Below are 22,181 nucleotides of genomic sequence, written 5' to 3'. Positions count from 1 at the left end.
AGTTAAATCACAATTTTTGTGTTAATAGATTACTTATTGAGTCTCCTTTGCAATAGTTGAAGAAAATTTGAAAAAACTTTGGGGTTTCGATTTGAAAACGAACGATGCGCGTCGGCGCTTAAACGTAAAGTTAATGAATTTTTTATGGCGTTATAAAATATAGTTAAATCACAATTTTTGTGTTAATAGATTACTTATTGAGTCTCCTTTGCAATAGTTGAAGAAAATTTGAAAAAACTTTGGGGTTTCGATTTGAAAACGAACGATGCGCGTCGGCGCTTAAACGTAAAGTTAATGAATTTTTTCTGGCGTTATAAAATATAGTTAAATCACAATTTTTGTGTTGATAGATTACCTGTTGAGTCTCCTTTGCAATAGTTGATGAAAATTTGAAAAAACTTTGGGGTTTCGATTTGAAAACGAACGATGCGCGTCAGCGCTTAAACGTAAAGTTAATGAATTTTTTCTGGCGTTATAAAATATAGTTAAATCACAATTTTTGTGTTAATAGATTACTTATTGAGTCTCCTTTGCAATAGTTGAAGAAAATTTGAAAAAACTTTGGGGTTTCGATTTGAAAACGAACGATGCGCGTCAGCGCTTAAACGTAAAGTTAATGAATTTTTTCTGGCGTTATAAAATATAGTTAAATCACAATTTTTGTGTTAATAGATTACTTATTGAGTCTCCTTTGCAATAGTTGAAGAAAATTTGAAAAAACTTTGGGGTTTCGATTTGAAAACGAACGATGCGCGTCAGCGCTTAAACGTAAAGTTAATGAATTTTTTCTGGCGTTATAAAATATAGTTAAATCACAATTTTTGTGTTAATAGATTACTTATTGAGTCTCCTTTGCAATAGTTGAAGAAAATTTGAAAACACTTTGGGGTTTCGATTTGAAAACGAACGATGCGCGTCAGCGCTTAAACGTAAAGTTAATGAATTTTTTATGGCGTTATAAAATATAGTTAAATCACAATTTTTGTGTTAATAGATTACTTATTGAGTCTCCTTTGCAATAGTTGAAGAAAATTTGAAAAAACTTTGGGGTTTCGATTTGAAAACGAACGATGCGCGTCAGCGCTTAAACGTAAAGTTAATGAATTTTTTCTGGCGTTATAAAATATAGTTAAATCACAATTTTTGTGTTAATAGATTACTTATTGAGTCTCCTTTGCAATAGTTGAAGAAAATTTGAAAAAACTTTGGGGTTTCGATTTGAAAACGAACGATGCGCGTCAGCGCTTAAACGTAAAGTTAATGAATTTTTTCTGGCGTTATAAAATATAGTTAAATCACAATTTTTGTGTTAATAGATTACTTATTGAGTCTCCTTTGCAATAGTTGAAGAAAATTTGAAAAAACTTTGGGGTTTCGATTTGAAAACGAACGATGCGCGTCGGCGCTTAAACGTAAAGTTAATGAATTTTTTCTGGCGTTATAAAATATAGTTAAATCACAATTTTTGTGTTAATAGATTACTTATTGAGTCTCCTTTGCAATAGTTGAAGAAAATTTGAAAAAACTTTGGGGTTTCGATTTGAAAACGAACGATGCGCGTCAGCGCTTAAACGTAAAGTTAATGAATTTTTTCTGGCGTTATAAAATATAGTTAAATCACAATTTTTGTGTTAATAGATTACTTATTGAGTCTCCTTTGCAATAGTTGAAGAAAATTTGAAAAAACTTTGGGGTTTCGATTTGAAAACGAACGATGCGCGTCGGCGCTTAAACGTAAAGTTAATGAATTTTTTCTGGCGTTATAAAATATAGTTAAATCACAATTTTTGTGTTAATAGATTACTTATTGAGTCTCCTTTGCAATAGTTGATGAAAATTTGAAAAAACTTTGGGGTTTCGATTTGAAAACGAACGATGCGCGTCAGCGCTTAAACGTAAAGTTAATGAATTTTTTCTGGCGTTATAAAATATAGTTAAATCACAATTTTTGTGTTAATAGATTACTTATTGAGTCTCCTTTGCAATAGTTGAAGAAAATTTGAAAAAACTTTGGGGTTTCGATTTGAAAACGAACGATGCGCGTCAGCGCTTAAACGTAAAGTTAATGAATTTTTTCTGGCGTTATAAAATATAGTTAAATCACAATTTTTGTGTTGATAGATTACCTGTTGAGTCTCCTTTGCAATAGTTGAAGAAAATTTGAAAAAACTTTGGGGTTTCGATTTGAAAACGAACGATGCGCGTCAGCGCTTAAACGTAAAGTTAATGAATTTTTTCTGGCGTTATAAAATATAGTTAAATCACAATTTTTGTGTTAATAGATTACTTATTGAGTCTCCTTTGCAATAGTTGAAGAAAATTTGAAAACACTTTGGGGTTTCGATTTGAAAACGAACGATGCGCGTCAGCGCTTAAACGTAAAGTTAATGAATTTTTTCTGGCGTTATAAAATATAGTTAAATCACAATTTTTGTGTTAATAGATTACTTATTGAGTCTCCTTTGCAATAGTTGAAGAAAATTTGAAAAAACTTTGGGGTTTCGATTTGAAAACGAACGATGCGCGTCAGCGCTTAAACGTAAAGTTAATGAATTTTTTCTGGCGTTATAAAATATAGTTAAATCACAATTTTTGTGTTGATAGATTACCTGTTGAGTCTCCTTTGCAATAGTTGAAGAAAATTTGAAAAAACTTTGGGGTTTCGATTTGAAAACGAACGATACGCGTCAGCGCTTAAACGTAAAGTTAATGAATTTTTTCTGGCGTTATAAAATATAGTTAAATCACAATTTTTGTGTTGATAGATTACCTGTTGAGTCTCCTTTGCAATAGTTGAAGAAAATTTGAAAAAACTTTGGGGTTTCGATTTGAAAACGAACGATGCGCGTCAGCGCTTAAACGTAAAGTTAATGAATTTTTTCTGGCGTTATAAAATATAGTTAAATCACAATTTTTGTGTTAATAGATTACTTATTGAGTCTCCTTTGCAATAGTTGAAGAAAATTTGAAAAAACTTTGGGGTTTCGATTTGAAAACGAACGATGCGCGTCAGCGCTTAAACGTAAAGTTAATGAATTTTTTCTGGCGTTATAAAATATAGTTAAATCACAATTTTTGTGTTAATAGATTACTTATTGAGTCTCCTTTGCAATAGTTGAAGAAAATTTGAAAAAACTTTGGGGTTTCGATTTGAAAACGAACGATGCGCGTCAGCGCTTAAACGTAAAGTTAATGAATTTTTTCTGGCGTTATAAAATATAGTTAAATCACAATTTTTGTGTTAATAGATTACTTATTGAGTCTCCTTTGCAATAGTTGAAGAAAATTTGAAAAAACTTTGGGGTTTCGATTTGAAAACGAACGATGCGCGTCAGCGCTTAAACGTAAAGTTAATGAATTTTTTCTGGCGTTATAAAATATAGTTAAATCACAATTTTTGTGTTAATAGATTACTTATTGAGTCTCCTTTGCAATAGTTGAAGAAAATTTGAAAAAACTTTGGGGTTTCGATTTGAAAACGAACGATGCGCGTCAGCGCTTAAACGTAAAGTTAATGAATTTTTTCTGGCGTTATAAAATATAGTTAAATCACAATTTTTGTGTTGATAGATTACCTGTTGAGTCTCCTTTGCAATAGTTGAAGAAAATTTGAAAAAACTTTGGGGTTTCGATTTGAAAACGAACGATACGCGTCAGCGCTTAAACGTAAAGTTAATGAATTTTTTCTGGCGTTATAAAATATAGTTAAATCACAATTTTTGTGTTGATAGATTACCTGTTGAGTCTCCTTTGCAATAGTTGAAGAAAATTTGAAAAAACTTTGGGGTTTCGATTTGAAAACGAACGATGCGCGTCAGCGCTTAAACGTAAAGTTAATGAATTTTTTCTGGCGTTATAAAATATAGTTAAATCACAATTTTTGTGTTAATAGATTACTTATTGAGTCTCCTTTGCAATAGTTGAAGAAAATTTGAAAAAACTTTGGGGTTTCGATTTGAAAACGAACGATGCGCGTCAGCGCTTAAACGTAAAGTTAATGAATTTTTTCTGGCGTTATAAAATATAGTTAAATCACAATTTTTGTGTTAATAGATTACTTATTGAGTCTCCTTTGCAATAGTTGAAGAAAATTTGAAAAAACTTTGGGGTTTCGATTTGAAAACGAACGATGCGCGTCAGCGCTTAAACGTAAAGTTAATGAATTTTTTCTGGCGTTATAAAATATAGTTAAATCACAATTTTTGTGTTAATAGATTACTTATTGAGTCTCCTTTGCAATAGTTGAAGAAAATTTGAAAAAACTTTGGGGCTTCGATTTGAAAACCAACGATACGCGTCGGCGCTTAAACGTAAAGTTAATGAATTTTTTCTGGCGTTATAAAATATAGTTAAATCACAATTTTTGTGTTGATAGATTACCTGTTGAGTCTCCTTTGCAATAGTTGAAGAAAATTTGAAAAAACTTTGGGGTTTCGATTTGAAAACGAACGATGCGCGTCAGCGCTTAAACGTAAAGTTAATGAATTTTTTCTGGCTTTATAAAATATAGTTAAATCACAATTTTTGTGTTAATAGATTACTTATTGAGTCTCCTTTGCAATAGTTGAAGAAAATTTGAAAACACTTTGGGGTTTCGATTTGAAAACGAACGATGCGCGTCAGCGCTTAAACGTAAAGTTAATGAATTTTTTCTGGCGTTATAAAATATAGTTAAATCACAATTTTTGTGTTAATAGATTACTTATTGAGTCTCCTTTGCAATAGTTGAAGAAAATTTGAAAAAACTTTGGGGTTTCGATTTGAAAACGAACGATGCGCGTCAGCGCTTAAACGTAAAGTTAATGAATTTTTTCTGGCGTTATAAAATATAGTTAAATCACAATTTTTGTGTTAATAGATTACTTATTGAGTCTCCTTTGCAATAGTTGAAGAAAATTTGAAAAAACTTTGGGGTTTCGATTTGAAAACGAACGATGCGCGTCAGCGCTTAAACGTAAAGTTAATGAATTTTTTCTGGCGTTATAAAATATAGTTAAATCACAATTTTTGTGTTAATAGATTACTTATTGAGTCTCCTTTGCAATAGTTGAAGAAAATTTGAAAAAACTTTGGGGCTTCGATTTGAAAACCAACGATACGCGTCGGCGCTTAAACGTAAAGTTAATGAATTTTTTCTGGCGTTATAAAATATAGTTAAATCACAATTTTTGTTTTAATAGATTACTTATTGAGTCTCCTTTGCAATAGTTGATGAAAATTTGAAAAAACTTTGTGATAGAAATCAGTGGGTAACTTTACACGTGTCAAAATATGCTTTTTCATAGTAAAATATCTTAATAAATATAAATTAAAGAAACATTTACTTCATTATTATTCATTAATGCGAATATTATCCAAAAAGAATTATAGAAAGATGATACGTTTTGCAACATTCGAGAACCACGAGTTGTAACCGGTTTCGATGGTAATACGACATTCCGCAACATAACATAGAAGTATTGAACTCTATTTCATTTTCTTCCTTTACTTAATGATAATAATTGCATTTTTTTTCCAAAATAACGTTAACAACAAGGTTTTCTATATCATTTTGTTGAACTTTACTTTCTTTAACTCATTATCTCTTTGTTTATTGAAGACGCAGTCTTTTTCATAATAACTAGCATCTATTGCAATTATTGTTAATACTGTATTGGAACAAAAGTTTAAAGCAGCCGTGGCAATAAGGAAAATATGTGAAATTGAATTTAGCAAAATGGTTGTACTTGCTGCACCATCTATTGACTCGCACAAGATTATTATTAATGGCCCAAACTTTTGCTTGAGCCTCTGTTGGCATAATTGCTGATATTCCAAAAAGTTTCCATCTTTTTGGAAGGGTCTGTGTCTGTTTTATTTACCACTAATTCAATGAACGAACAAAATGGCGAATATTTCTACTCCTACTTACCTGCGCACGAAATTACCGCGATTTTCGATCTTGCGGGGTCGCGGGAATTTCAAAAATATCAACGTCACCTATAAAATTTCATTGGCGTTTTTCGGAAGTTCAGTCCAGATCCGTGCCGAAATTCTTCAATCCAAAGGATGTAGGCCGACAATTTTTTGGATCTAACCCAAAGAAAGGATTCAACGATGAACTGTACTTCGAATATTACGGATTTGTTTTTGTGTGATTATTTAATAAACATTGGAAATCTGCATTATTTGTGATACAGTTGCTAACATTCTAAAAAACATTATAGTACAATACAATAAGAAAAAAAACTACGTATAAGTAATAAAAATACGAGAAATAAAATTCCAAAATATTATTGCAGAAACATAAATCGTGTTGCTCAACTCATATAACAATATAAAAGTTTATAAACAAGAAAAAACATAAAAGATAATACGTAACATTACATAATCATAGGTTCAGATCAGAAAAACGAAATCAGAGTGAGCCTACATGATAGAACGAGTATTCAGAAGACTTTTTTCAAACAAGGATGATTCATTTTTGTCCCAGAAAGAATATTATTTATTCTAAACATTTTGGAATGTGAGAATTTTCGACTTTATAATTGTTTTCGGCGTTTTCTAGACATAATTTTTTTAAAATCATTAAAAACCTCATAGATTCGTTTTATCACATTCTAGGGCATGTAACTGTATAGTCTACGGTCTATTTTCATAAATAAAAGGATTTTTTAATGGAAAAAGTTTTGACGTATCGACCTAATATCGGTCTTTTTTAAAATATAATTTCATTTTATAAGGTTCTTAACTATTATTCATTCCTTCAATTCGAACTTATTAATTTTATAAATGGATTGAAATTACAATAGAAACCTTGTATAATGTCTTATTAAAATTGATTTGTTCGGAACTCACACTAAGTTACACCAACTTGCTACGTCACACTAATACGATTTTACACCCGTAACTATAGTTATATGATTATATAATAAATGAGTTATGCAACACATTTTACTATGTGCAATTTTTATAAAGGTTATATCGGGTGTATTATGCAACACATTATACTGTATTAAACAGGCGACGGAAATGAATTTGGCAATCGAAAAAAAAAAAAAATACTTTCATAACCGCTCAGCGACTAATGATATACATAAAAGTCATTATTACGTGAATCGTCAATTTATGATAGTTTCGAATACAAAAAATATTTTTTTATCTAGTTCTATGATGCTGTATTGCGGTTGCCTAAGTATCGAATTCAAATACTACGTCACTACTATTTGATGAGAGGCAAGGTTACTAGAATAATAGAAGGTTGTGACAATAACAAGACGCGTAGTAGATAAGTGACGTCACCGGTTCTTCACAGCTCAATAAATTCGTTAGATAGAAATATATTCGTTTGTATAGCCGGATTAACAGGAAATAACACACATCCTCATAGTTCGAATATAATGTTTGACATAAAAATATAAACAAAACAAAAATGTAAACATAATGACGTAGCAGCTGATCGTGTGTTTACAAAAACATGCGCATGTCACGAACCTTCTATTATACTAGTAACCTTGTCGAAAGGTATCGTTTAGAAACAGCTGTTTAGCGATTTTATTCAGATCTACGTTTCCTATTTTATTTTCTTCTGGAGACAAAAATGAAAGTTGTTATTTATTTAACATCATGGGAAATAAATCAATAAATAAACATGAAAACCATATTGTAGTACAGTTTTTTCTTATAAAAACCCGTTTACTAATTATTGGTTATTACATTTGTTTGATAAAGTTAAGAATACCAAAAATGATAATTAGGACTACATATCATTTCAACATAATTATACATGGAAATAAACTAAACTTTTCAAGTCTAATTTGAAGATTACGTAATTTTTGTAAATTGACTTTGTAAGAATAATGAAGTATTAAGGAAAGTATATTCAATACATACATCAACTGGTCTTCCACTATTATAATATAACTTCTTCGCCTTTTTTGAATAATTGTAACCACGCGGCTTTTGTCTTTGGATTTCTCAATAACAGAATTAATATATGGATTATAATAATTACAGAGAGGTTAAGAAAAAGATCAGAGGAAACCACTACTACTACTCTATGAAGAAAACCCTCTCCGACAAAAGGTTAACGAAAACAGAAACGGTAATTGATAAGAGAAAATGCGAATAAATAACCCTCGAAACAAAATAAAAGACTTGAATACCTTATAACTTACGGATTGGGTCATTTTCTGATACCTAGGAAATGAGATCTGTACTGGGAAATCAAAGAGAAAGTATGGCAGGCGTTTCTGTTACAAAAACTTTGACACGTGGGGAAAACACTCTTCGGAAATAATAACCCGGGTTTAGATGGATCACCTATCAGCTGATCGCTGATTGTTATTGTCAGTTATCAACAATTTACCGCTTTACCGAAGTTTTCACTGAAATTTAATACTAATAAGCTAGTGAAATGCCGAAAATTATAAAAACCACAAACCTCAGTAATCTATCAAGAACGCTGCTCTTGAGAATTATCAGTAGACGGTGATTTAAAGCGAATGAATAACTTTTAAAGCAAAAAAAAACCATAGACAAATGAAACAACACGTCAGCTGATCGCGTTTACCCACCGATCTACCGATCCGACTAACTTGATCAGTTTCCGAACAATAATGATCGTGATCCGAGTGGGTTTCCGAACAATCAGATCGTGAGTGTAGTTTCCCCAAAAGTACTATACTAATAGTTGACATTGAAACTCAGTGTCTACGAGTGTAATAATAAACATTGGCAGTCTTAAAAACACTAGCAGTACCTCTTCACTATTAACGTCGCTGCTACACTATGACGAATGTATCACATTTATAGATGACGCTCGTGTCAGTGCTCTGTGAACCCCAGGTTTAACCATACGGATAAACCGAGTTAAAAAACGCGCCTCACGGGTTGTTCGTGACTTTTCGAATCAAGTAGCGTTTCGAGTGTCGAAACGTCAGTTTATTAATCAAAAATGATATACATTTACATTTATTTTTTCCATTTATATTGTATTAACTAATAAGAAGGATATCATGGGTAAGTTTATTTTTATTTTATCGTATTGCTTCGGTAGCAACTTGCAGATATTTGAAACTATATTTCTCTTTAGCTTATAGTGTAAAAAATATTGACAAGAATCGTTACTACGATATATAATAAGCCCAAAAGTCGCATAAAAACATTCAATTTAAGGGTATCTAGTAGTTCTACCATCGAGTAAAGGTTTTCTACCTGAGTATACCATCCACATCGAATCCTGAACAAATTTCGTATATACAGAGTGTGTCGGGTTTCGTACGCTTCAATTTAAACATGTTTTATGCCCCAATGAACGTCTAGGTCTCTCGAGAAGCGAACACTCCACTAGGTTCATCCTCTGCTTCCTCCTGGTGCCGCGCGTTTTCTTTCTCCAAGCTCCGGTTATAAAACCACCATTATTGGTTCATATCTGGTCGTTTCTATATAGTCCTCATCCAAACTATTTAATTACATTATGACACTAACCTTCCTTGTCCTGATGAAAGATAGTCGTAGCCTACTTGACGTTACCAGAGGCCGATGTCGTTAAGAAGCCGATCAAGTGCTTCGGCTTGAATCCTTTGATGTCATTAGGCAAGTTGTGAGGTCTGCCCAGGTTTTAAACCGCGCTCGAGTCAGTACATGGCACTCGCAGATAACGTGATCTGCGGTTCCATCCTCCTACGTGCACCAACGGCACTCCGAATCGTCCGTGATGCCCATGGTGTTAGAAGTCTAGTGCTGTTTAATGGGAGCAGTTGTTTGGTGTGAGACGGATGGGTTTTCGCTTGTCTCATTCCAGGTGTTTCTTTTGGCCACACCAAGGATGGATTCTGGACACATTGGTGGGTCCGTCGATTCCAGTCTAGCGAGCGAGTCCGCCTTCTGTTGGAAGAAGGACTAATCTAAATAACCCCAAAAGTTTTGTTGTGTCTGGTGGAATTATGAAGGTTTACATCATTCCTGATGGTTGAGTTATCAATGCCGAGGTATACAGTGAACAGCTGATTAAATATATGAGATTTTATCGGACTTAGTTAACTGGAAGCGGGTTTTCTTACAACAAGACAATGCTGAAACACATACTGCGAAAGTCACGCGGTATAAATTCGAAAAACTTAATTTTATTGAAGTCCTACCGCATCCAGCTTTTAGTTCGGACCTTGCGCCGTCAGATTAGTATTTGTACAGATCGAAATTCTTGAATCCAAACAAGATGTTGAGAATGCGGCGCGACAATTTTTTGCATCTAACTCAAAGAATGGTTTTACCAAGATCTCGAACAACGTACGTTGTAACTTTAGAATACGATGGGCTAGACTTTGAATTATTCAATAAACTAAGTGGCGTTTTCACCTAACCAAATTTGACAAATCAATTCCTCATTCCGTGTTTATACTTGAAATAAAAAAAAAATTAACGTATAAACAATTCCGACCACAAAAATGGCGAGTTTGAAAGACCATTTATTTTAGAGAAACCGCCTCATTATTTGCATATCTATTTTGAAACATCGGTATTAAAAATAATAACATATTACTCTTCCTCGTATTATGATTATTAAAATATCAAAGTTTGATCGATCGGCAATGCGAAGGTTATCAATTAATTATTGAATAATAGCTTATGTTTATGTATTTATTTGATTCAAATGAAATATGCGAATCAATAAAAAAGCCCGAATTCTAATTATGGTAAAGTTATTTTTTTTTTTAATATACCGGTTAAACACGTTTAGCGACGATATATAAGGTCGGCAATTAAGTACTTTCGATTTTTACTGATAGAGAGCGTTGCTAACTTATGTTAGTGCTGTACTTCGCCGTTTGTCACGTGATATTGGTCACTTAACTTTTGTAGCAAGTAATGCGTAATTATAATTGAAGCTTATGGTGCTGATTGCTCATATAGTCTTCATCCAAACTGGGGAGCCTTTGAGCACATAGACCTTCAGATAGGCCCATCGAGCCCCACGTCAACAGAGACCCATGTCCTTTGAGAAGCCAATCAAGCGCTTCGGCTTGAACACTTTGGTCTGTATTCTCAACATCTTGTTTGGATTTAAGAATTTCGATCTGTATAAATACTAATTTGGCGGTGCAAGGTCCGAACTAAAAGTTGGATGTGGTAGGACTTCAATAAAATTAATTGGTATGAAGATTTTTCCCTCAAAAATTAAAAAAAAAACATGTCTCGGGCTAGTTAAGAAACTTGATATTTGGGTACCTCACGAATTGAAAGAAATTCATTCAACACAAAGAAACAAATTTTGCGGTATGCAGTTTAAACGAAATGAAACTGAGCATTTTTTGAAAAGGTTATGAAAAATGGGCTCTGTACAGTAACATAGTTCGAAAACCAGCACAAACCACATCTTAAGCGGAAAAACAACAAAAAAAACTCATGCTGTCATTTTGGTGGAATTATAAAAGTTGTATTTTCTGAACTGCTTCCAAGGAACCAAACGATCAATTCTGATGTTTGCTGTCAACAACTGGATGAAGCAATCGAAGAAAAACGGCCAGATTTGTCAAATCGGAAAGGTTTAGTGTTGCATCAAGATAATGCAACGCCCCATTTTTGGAAACTTGCGGCAAAGTATTGGAGCTTGACTGGAAAGTGATGCCACATACCTCATGCAGCCCTAATCTGGCACCATGTGATTCAATTCAATTTTTTGAATGTTGTCGTGTTGGAGAATGATTCGTCTTCTGCGACTGGTTTCCTCGATCCATACAAATGCTGGTATACCATTCGGAATTGACCGTCCTCTAAAGGAACGGTGTCCACATGTTCTGTTGTTTCTAAAAAATAGACTTCGTGCGTGAATAACTTTTGTTGGATTTGGTTTTGAAAGACCTATACAGTCAATTGTTGTTTAGATTCGGATTCATATGAATAGATTCGTGATTCATCGCCAGTCACGTCTGTTTAAGCTTTACGAATGAATTTTTCAGCATTTCTTAGCACAAATCGGTACGAACTCTCGAACTCCAACGCGAACAAATGTTTTTAACAGCTGAATGTTCATGCAATATTGACGTATTGAATTTTTCGATGAAGACGAATGTTTCAAGTATCTATAAACAACTCAAAAAGTACCGACAACACGTTTTGAGTACGTTCACCATTAAAAATGTCAAACTTTATTATGTCAATGTCAGATTTGACATATTACTCAGTGTTGACGTATACCAAAACTTAAGTAACAACCCTCGTAGAAATAGAAATTTTTTATAAAGTGAACTAACATTTTCCCACAATGAAATCACGCATTTTTCCAATTTGACACTCTATTTTTCAATAGCCTTTTTTACCAATTCTAGTACAGCAGCCATATTTTTCTTCGTCAGCTACTTCTCCGGCTTCCGATCATTTAATTATATCTACATAACGAAATTTTGCTTTTTTACTTTTCTTCTTTTTAAAACTTTTTAGATATTTTGGAAATAAAACGCCGTTTTGTTCGCGCAGCATCGAAATTGTCCTGAATAGGTTCGTAATCAAATATGCGCATTAAATCGATTCTAAACTAGTTACCAACTGATTCGGAATCGATTCTAAATTGACAAAGCTGTTATCTTCTCGAAGTTTTCTTTTTTTTTTAACATATTATGGTAAAAGTGAAAATATTTTAAATGTTTCAGTTTGTTTAATGCATGAAAAATTTTATGGAATTTCGAACGTGTGTCATATACTTACCAATGCAATTTTTTTGATTAATCACTGCCCACCACTTAACCCGACTGATTATTGAACACGCCAGGTGGCTTTTGAAATAAATTATAGTCGAAAAAAAAACTAAAAAACACGTTTTGAGCAATAAGCAAACTGAAAAGTAAAAATTATTGCTGGGGCGTGGGCGACATTTTTAGTCTATTGCAACCAATATGAAGCTGATTCCCAGGTCGAGGATACTCCGAATGATTTTTTCGATTACTCACAATCATCCACCGTGTAGGACTCCCCTCCCCTTTCTTTCTCCATTTTGTTAATAAGTTCGAAATGGCTATCTAAGGTAAAATGGACGCACGAAAAAACTGATGGCTGCAATATTTTGGTACTGCGAAGTTATTCTTTTGATTGACTTTAAAGAATCAAATACATCATGAACGCGGCTAATTACTCCGACTTACTAAAAGCAGTTGAATCAAAAAACTATCAAAAAAAAGCGCGGCAAAATCAGCCGAGGTGTGGGCTTGTTTCATGACAATGCTCCAACAGTGGGGGATTTACACATTGGCCGCCTGTAGGCTATTCATCTTGTACCTGACCTCTGAAATTTGATACCCTAGTTCACAGTTATTCAAACTACATTTTTTACTGCAAATAAAAGCTTCTCTTACCTGAATAATTGATAGTAAAAACTCAAATTTTATAAGAAATGAAAATTTCTAGCTAAATCCGCTATAGGTCTCTTTGCTATTCGAATATGAGGCAATGAGAAACGTATTACCTCTGAAGTAAACACCAGGAGCCATTCCAAAATCTTCCTTAAGTGTTCCATTGAATCTTGTTTATTGTTGTTTATTTTCAATTCTCTAGTATTAGTACAGTGAACCAAGCAAATCACCTCGCAATTTTAAAGACCTTCGTGGATTGGTTTGAAATTTTGACAGAAGCTCAAAAATGATTCAAATAACAAACCTGTTTTGGTGTCAATGTATGCTTCTACTCCAGGGGTGAATGCCACCTTTACTCGGGGTGGAAATTTCAAAATAACACCGGGAATCGATAGAGAATTGAATTTTATAAAGAAAATGTAGAATGAAGTTTTTTATTTAACTCAATAATTTTTAAATTATTCGCGATTGTAAATTTAAAATAAAAACACACGTTTTTCAAGATTTTTTTCACGAAAAACTCGAAAATTACGCATTTTCTGGAAAAAATTATTCTCATCAAAACTGAAGCTTGTAAAAAAAACAAAAAATTACTCAGTTAAAATTAAATTAAATAATATTCAGCAATTTATATGTCCATGAAAGCCAATTTTTTCTTTTTCGTAAATTTATGCAGAGGTTTGAACTCAAATAACGGAAAAACTATCAATTTTTCGTAGAAAATTGTAATAAACATTTTTGAAGTACTTTTTTAGACGACCTTTAAAATGAGTTTTTACAAAACCGTCTACCATGAAAATTAAGCGAGTTATGACGAAAATTTAAAAAAAAACACGTTTTTCAGCATTTTATCGTGAAAAACTCGAAAATTACCAATTTTCTGGAAAAAATTATTCTTATCAAAATTGAAGCTTATAAAAAAACAAAGAAATTAGTCAGTGTGGAATCAAATTTTTAAAAAAATATTCAGCAACTTATGAGTCGCTGAAAGTCAATTTTTTCTTTTTCGTAAATTTATGCAGAGGTTTGAACTCAAATAACGGAAAAACGATTAAGTTTTCATAAAAATTTGTAATAAACATTTTTAAAGTACTTTTTCAGACCTTTAAAATGAGTTTTTACAAAACCGTCTACCATGAAAATTAAGCGAGTTTGACGAAAATTAAAAAAAAACACGTTTTTCAGCATTTTTTCGTGAAAAACTCGAAAATTACGCATTTTCTGGAAAAAATTATTCTCATCAAAATTGAAGCTTATAAAAAAAAACAAATAATTACTCAGTTAAAATTAAATTAAATAATATTCAGCAATTTATATGTCCCTGAAAGCCAATTTTTTCTTTTTCGTAAATTTATGCAGAGGTTTGAACTCAAATAAAGGAAAAACTATCAATTTTTCGTAAAAAATTGTAATAAACATTCTTAAAGTACTTTTTTAAACCTTTAAAATTAACTTTTATAGAATCGTCTAGCATGAAAATTAAGCGAGTTATGACGAAAATTTTAAAAAAAAACACGTTTTTCAGCATTTTTTCGTGAAAAACTCGAAAATTACGCATTTTCTGGAAAAAATTATTCTCATCAAAATTGAAGCTTATAAAAAAACAAAGAAATTAGTCAGTTTGGAATCAAATTTTTAAAAAAATATTCAGCAACTTATGAGTCGCTGAAAGTCAATTTTTTCTTTTTCGTAAATTTATGCAGAGGTTTGAACTCAAATAACGGAAAAACGATTAAGTTTTCATAAAAATTTGTAATAAACATTTTTAAAGTACTTTTTCAGACCTTTAAAATGAGTTTTTATAAAACCGTCTAGCATGAAAATTAAGCGAGTTATGACGAAAATTTAAAAAAAACACGTTTTTCAGCATTTTTTCGTGAAAAACTCGAAAATTACGCATTTTCTGGAAAAAATTATTCTCATCAAAATTGAAGCTTATAAAAAAACAAAGAAATTAGTCAGTTTGGAATCAAATTTTTAAAAAAATATTCAGCAATTTATATGTCCCTGAAAGCCAATTTTTTCTTTTTCGTAAATTTATGCAGAGGTTTGAACTCAAATAAAGGAAAAACTATCAATTTTTCGTAAAAAATTGTAATAAACATTTTTAAAGTACTTTTTTAAACCTTTAAAATTAACATTTATCGAATCGTCTAGCATGAAAATTAAGCGAGTTATGACGAAAATAAGTTAAGTAACTTGAATTTGAAAAAAAAATGTCAAAAATGAATTTGACACCATATGCGGTAGAATTAAAATTAATCGTAGCCCATGTAAAATTATCTTTGCTTAAGCCCTAACAACACGTTCCAAAAATTTGAATGTTTTGGAACACGTATATTTTGAAAAAAGTTGTTCAATGTGAAATATTTTATTAAATTTTTTTAAAAAAACGTTATTTTTTCAAAATATCTCAAAAACTATTGGATCAACGAAAGAATTGTTTTGTAACTGATATTTGGCTTTTATTTTACTGACATTTTGCTTTTTTTTAAACTCACGTAGCTTGAAAATTAAACGAGATATAAGGGAGAATCTTTTTTACCCTTTAACATCAAAATTCTCTGAAGAAAAGGACCTAGAAGGGTCGCAACATGTTTTTTACCACATTTTCTAAATAATCTTTGTCTTAGGGGTTGTTTTTAAGGGCTATAAAATATCGAAATATTAAAGTCATAATACAAAACAATCAAAATTAATTATATTTGAATATAACTGGGCTATAGTTATGTTCAAGATGAACTTAATTCCAAATTTTCAAGTAGATCGATGAAGGTCTTTATAATTGCGAGGTTTCGGTCGATTTTAAGCTTGAATGGTTGTACTATATATACTTTCTATTAGCTATCGCCTTCAAAATACTTGAAATTCTCTTGTGCGGCTCATCAAAACTCATCTTTTCAGTATGAACAATAATTATTTCCAGTCTTGTGAAAATTAAACAAAATTTGCCGCCCTAGACTACAGCCATCTGCCTGCTGGTAAACCCCCCACTGTGCTCCAGTCCGCACTACTTTCCACACCCACCATATAGTCCTGATATGGCGCGGTTCGACTATTTTTTGTTCGCAAAGCATAATGGCGAAGCATCATATTTTCATAGTCAGACGTTTTAACAAATGCGTCGAAATAAATATATTTAGAATCACAGTTTAGACATCATTACGAATTGACGATCGTTTTTTCCAGGATTTAAAAAAATTCCTATCCGCTTTTGGATAGGAGTTATGGTCTTCCTCACGACTTACATAAATTATACCACACGTGTCAATATGTCTATAAATATTATACCTATGACGAAGGGTAAATCGAAGAAGACGCCCGAATGCTTACTGGAAGCCGCAAACCAAACACAAGAACAATATTCCAATACAACAACTCAAAAAGAATTACCAGATGTAAGTATGAATGCCATATAGCGCTGGCGATCGTTATTGATTCTCTTCATTATAGTTCGGGCCTAGATACGATTGGGACGAACAAATTCAAGGTCTTATACTGGGTAGCTACTTCTGGGGTTACACTATCCTATCATTACCAGCTGGATCTATATCAGAATGGTTTGGTCCAGCTAAAGTTATATTTTGGGCGACGTTAGTCACTGGTATTTTCAATTCCTTGTGCGTACCAGCATCGTGGGTCCATTATTCGCTCCTGATCGTTTGCAGATTTGTAATTGGTGCTTTGGGGGTGAGTACATTATCAAATATATCGATTTCATCATACAGAGGTCGGCATAAAGGGCCAAAAGCTCGAAGATTTACGTCGATCCCGAATGGAGAATGGATAGGCAGACGAATGGCCCGCGCGATCGAATTACTTGACACCCTGCGGGTCTTTCTCGAGGACCTCGTTTTTGCAAGAGGACCACGCACTCTTCCCGACCTCCGAACTGCAATTGAAGAAAAATTTGAACACTTACAGTAACCCTTTTTGAATCCCTTTCGTTATTTCTTTTCATGAATTCATTTTGACTTATGCCGACCTTTGTATCTGTCAATTTGGAAATTAATATCCGTATCATCAACCAAAGTGATATGGAGTAACCGAAACTGTATTTTTAATGAAGGAAGACTCTGCTTAATTCAATTCTATTAGAAAAACGTTTCGGTTAGTCTTATTCATCTTATAGATAATTGACAAACTAACAACAAATCATTGTTCCAAATTCTAATAAATATATACAGTGTGTTCATAAAATATTAGGGGTGTTACAGGAAAAAATGCCATCTGCAGAAATAAAACAGTTATTAGAAAACAACCTTTATACAGTACACCCTGTATATCCAGTATATTTCATTCATTTTATAAACTATTACATAACACGAATGATTTACTTTATTAGTTAGGTAATTTTACGAGGGTGGTTCAAATATAAACCAAAATTTAGTGTCGTGAAAGTGGCAGCACTGGATATTAGAGATGAGAACGTGGTTGACGTATTGGACACCAGCGTAGTTACTGCAAATAATTCGTGAACGGTTACCGCGAAATTTTAGCCTGATGGATGGCAAGACTTCTGAATTTTGGGCGGAATTTAACACGCGATGCGAAGTTTGGACGCGTCTCCTGCAGCGGTACGAAGAACATTCACCATAAACGAGACTCCACAACCATACCACCATATTCCTGCGTCTATGGAATGAAGGAAGATGTTTTATACCGTATTTTGGGACATTCCGGTGGATTTTCTCACTGAACGACGAATTGTGAACTGTGAAACTTGTGTACAAATCAAAACGGCGCGATATTGCTGCAAGACATCGCCAGACCGGCACACGATGGAACACCCTACGTATGGTCCCGATTTATCGCCACGCGATTATTTATTTGGTCCATTGAAAGAGGCACTTGGTGGACTGCGATTCGAAAACAATGTAGAGATAGAATCCGTCGCTGTGTAACTTAATAATATTTGAATCACCTTCGTATATATATATATATATATACAAATATAAAAAATAATGAATATTTTTGTCAAGGGTTTGGTTTATCCGGCTTTACAAGTACTTATAGCCAAATGGGCTCCTCCTGCCGAAAAGGGAAAATTCGTAGCGGGTCTGATGGGAAATACTTTAGCCACATGCTTGACGTGGCCGTTAGTAGGTGCTATAATAACAGCTTCGAATTGGAACTGGGGTTATCAGATGATAACAATACAAATCGTAGTTTTTCTTATCATATTTTACTTTGTGGCCGCCGATTCGCCGGATGATCATAAATTCATTACGCCCGAAGAGGTGGAATTCATTAAAGAAGCACAAGGCGCCTCGGTTTCAAAGAAAAAGGTGAGTTTCATCGCTGCGTATTATTTTAAAATTTACGGGGACAGTTCAAAACGGTCTGAAACGTCTGTTTTGTACATCCCTCGTATAAAATGTTTATCGATTAATGATTCGAATCAGTTTTTTATTAGTTAATTATCATTTTTAAAGATAATATTTATCATTAAATTTCTAACCTAAAAGAACAACACAAAAACATCTACATACAGGGTGTGGCAGTAAATCCTGCATTTTTGAAATTAGTGCGAAAACTAAACGGATACATTTTTCAAAATTTTATTGTTATAATCTTATTGTGTATTAAAAAACATAGAAGATGTCGTCTATCCGAATTAAAACATTCTTGAGGGGATTTCTGAAAATGCCCATCACGTCATGAGTAATTCTCAAGTTTTCCGATCGGATTCGTTCCTTCATCTTTCAGGAATCCCCTCCCCCAAAAAATCACGTTGTGTGAGGTTGGGTTAACGAGGAGGCCAATGGATCGTTCCGTTTCGGAAAATTTTCATACTCACACGGCCTTTGTGGCTTGTAGCTCCGTCTTGTTGTGATGAGGTTTGATCATTCACTACATGTTAACGAAGTTGAAGAATGACCTTAACATTTCCGAAAATCGCTCTCGAGGTAATAGACTTACCACCTTTCATTTTGGAAAACAATGGGCCCGATGAGAACATGGCACACCAAACTGTTATTTTGGCCGAGTGTAGAGGTGGTTGATGAGGATTCTGATCACTCCAATATCTGAAGTTTTGTTTGTTCACCAATCCTGAGGTTGTGAGCTCCTCATTTTCTTCAACCATCTTCGAAGTTTCGCAGAATTGTCGTCGGATAGCGAAATCGTTTTCGTGCAATACTTGAACCACTTCAATTTTGTAAGGGTGATGGTGCAAATCTGACCTCAAGATTCTTCGTACGGAGCTTAGGAAATGACCTTTGCGGAGCAACCCTCGTACTACCACTTGTTTTGCTGTTCGTTTCACCGATATTTTCAAAATTTGACACCCATAACTTTATTGAAATTTGTTTAAGGAAAGCCATTCCACCTAATACCCAACCATTTTTACATTTCAGCGTGCACCTCCATATAAAGAGATCTTTACGAATCTACCATTTTGGATATTGAATATTTTACATTTCGGTAATTTGTGGGGTTTATATGTGCAACTCCAAAGTGTACCGAAATTCATGGCCGAAGTAGTAGGTTTCAGCTTGAAGGAATCTGGTATTTATGGAGCGCTACCCCATTTAATGAGAATGTTCTTTGGAACAGCTTACGGAGCTATAGGAGACCATCTGAAGAAGAAGGGAGTATCGGCTAAAGTGATAAGAAAATCTTTTATTCTAGGATGTAAGTATATGAAAATGGCCGGCTACATGTTTCTTAACCAACTGTTAGCTGTTTTGCAACTCTGGTTTCCCAGTTTTTCCTGTTTCCTCTTTAAGAGATTTTGGTCTTTTTTGTCAGTATTGCTATCGATGTTCATTCTTGGTTATACAATATAATCAAAAATGAGTTATGAATATTTTTTAGCACATATTATACCGGGTATATTGATGTTCAGCATATGTTTGATCGGTTGCGATTGGATGCCTTTGTTGGCGCTACTCACGTTCAGTATGGCGATCAACGGAGCTGCGGTATTGACGAACTTGCAAAATCCTCAAGATTTGGCGCCGAATTTTGCGGGTACTATTTTTGGTATCATAAGTTGTATCGGTGGTACGACAGGATTTTTGGTACCTGCTATTACCGGAATCTTTATTAAAGATCACGTAAGTTTAATAATCCACTATTAGTTCAACATATTCCCAGTAGAAATTCCCTAGAAAATTTCTTCATATTTCGAACTAAACCGATACATTTTTATGCACTTGGTAATTCGAACGAAAAAATCGACGCTACGCGACAAAACGATCGATAAGAAGCTTGACGATTGCGAAAAAGAAGAAGTAGAAGGAGTTGGGAAGAAAAGTGAAGTCACAAAAGAATTTAATCCCTCTGATAAAGCACAAGGAGGAAATTTGTGCTACTCGAAATGTTGGAGTACGAAAAAGAACTACTAAAGGTCAAATTCTTCGTCTGGAAGAAAGCCTGGTCATTAGCAAAAAAAATCCCGTCTACCCTAAGCATCAAAAACTTTGTTGCAAGTAGAATGTGGCTAACAAATTTAAAAAAGAGAAATGGAGTTGTGTTTAAAACAGTTTGTGGAGAAAGTTTGCTCAGATTGGCGCGGTAAATTGAAGACTTTGATTGAAAAGTATGTTTCCCGAAACACTTTTAATACTAGACGATTTTTCAATAGTTTATCTGACAAGAAACTTGCTTTTAAAGATGAAAAATGTCATTGGGGAAAACAGGTAAAGAGACATTTACTACTGATTATCGTGGTAACAAAGAATCTTGTAAAGCGACAGAACTTTTTAACAATTGGCTTTAAACAGTTAACGGAGATATAAAACGACAAACACGGAAAATTCTACTCTTTTTAGATAGTTGCACTGTCGACAACAGTCCTCCTACTTCTTTCCGCCGATAAAACTTCCAAATTGCAACCATTGGACCAAGGAATCGTCCACACGACGTTCTAGCGCAAAGAAATTGTTAAGCTCGTTTCGCAATCTCTCGACGAACAGCTAACTGTGAATGTCACGTTTTTGATAAAGCACGAAGAGCTGTAATACCCCCTAACGATTTTTAATTGCTTAAAAAAAAAACTGGTTTCATGTAAGAAAATCTTTTAATAATTACGGATGATGAATAACAGAACCAATAATTGACATCAGCGGTGTGAGTTTTCTGACTTTGTCGGAGTGGATGAAGATTTTACTGTCTCACAAACTGATGATGACAGATACAAATGAAGAAATCAACGATAAAGATAAGAACCAGACATTAGAAATGTCAGTTAAGGAAACAAGAGCCCCATTCGACATCTTACAAAGCATTCCAGGCACTTTTTCTCTTAAAAAAAGTTATTGAGCAATCTGAGTTAAGGAATAATGTTTAGTGACCTTATCCTTAATAATTAGCTTAGCAGTGAGCTTAGTGTGTTAGATTTTTTATTAAAAAAGAAGAAGATGATGACATAATAATCCGAGAATAACGTAGATGTTTCAAGTTTCATATAACAAAGTTTTTGATAAAATAATAAAAAAACTCAACTCTGTACTACTCTTTATTAATAAAAAAATAAAATACAAAACATAAAGAAAACTAACACTTTGAAGCAAACTTATTTAACAGATTTCTTTCGAAATATGTATTAATAAATTACATTAGCTTTGTTCGCGACAGATATCCTGAACAAGTTCTGTCACCAAATTGAAATTGAACGTTCGCGGTGCTCTTAAAACATGTTGGGGATTTAAAATCCTGTGTACTCGGAGCACAGATTTCTATTCCGAACGTATTCTGATTATGTTCAATGTATCCTCGGACTACATTCCTCCTTTTTGTGATATTTACTACGAAATAACCTCTAACATATGTGGCTTTTGTTAGAGTACAAGTTGAAATGCTTACAAGTTTAGATCTATGATTGTTGACACTTTAGTTTTTGCGAAAATA

At 33.2% G+C, this 22,181-nt stretch overlaps 1 protein-coding gene across 2 annotated transcripts in view; it reads left to right on the top strand.

The window, feature by feature from the left end:
• Positions 1-22,181, top strand: part of LOC130442707 (sialin-like) — a 34,344-nt gene that overhangs the window by 10,945 nt on the left and 1,218 nt on the right. For both annotated transcript variants that reach the window (XM_056777042.1, XM_056777043.1), the window contains exons 2-6: positions 16,515-16,723; positions 16,779-17,015; positions 18,308-18,613; positions 19,685-19,961; positions 20,145-20,386. In XM_056777042.1, the coding sequence (XP_056633020.1) occupies positions 16,515-16,723; positions 16,779-17,015; positions 18,308-18,613; positions 19,685-19,961; positions 20,145-20,386 (1,271 nt within the window). The remainder of the gene's footprint in view (positions 1-16,514; positions 16,724-16,778; positions 17,016-18,307; positions 18,614-19,684; positions 19,962-20,144; positions 20,387-22,181) is intronic.

The sequence above is a fragment of the Diorhabda sublineata genome, chromosome 4, assembly GCF_026230105.1.
Source record: "Diorhabda sublineata isolate icDioSubl1.1 chromosome 4, icDioSubl1.1, whole genome shotgun sequence".
Classification (NCBI taxonomy): Eukaryota; Metazoa; Arthropoda; class Insecta; order Coleoptera; family Chrysomelidae; genus Diorhabda; species Diorhabda sublineata.
The sequence above is the reverse complement of the archived record's forward strand: the minus strand, read 5'-3'. Positions and strand labels throughout refer to the sequence as shown.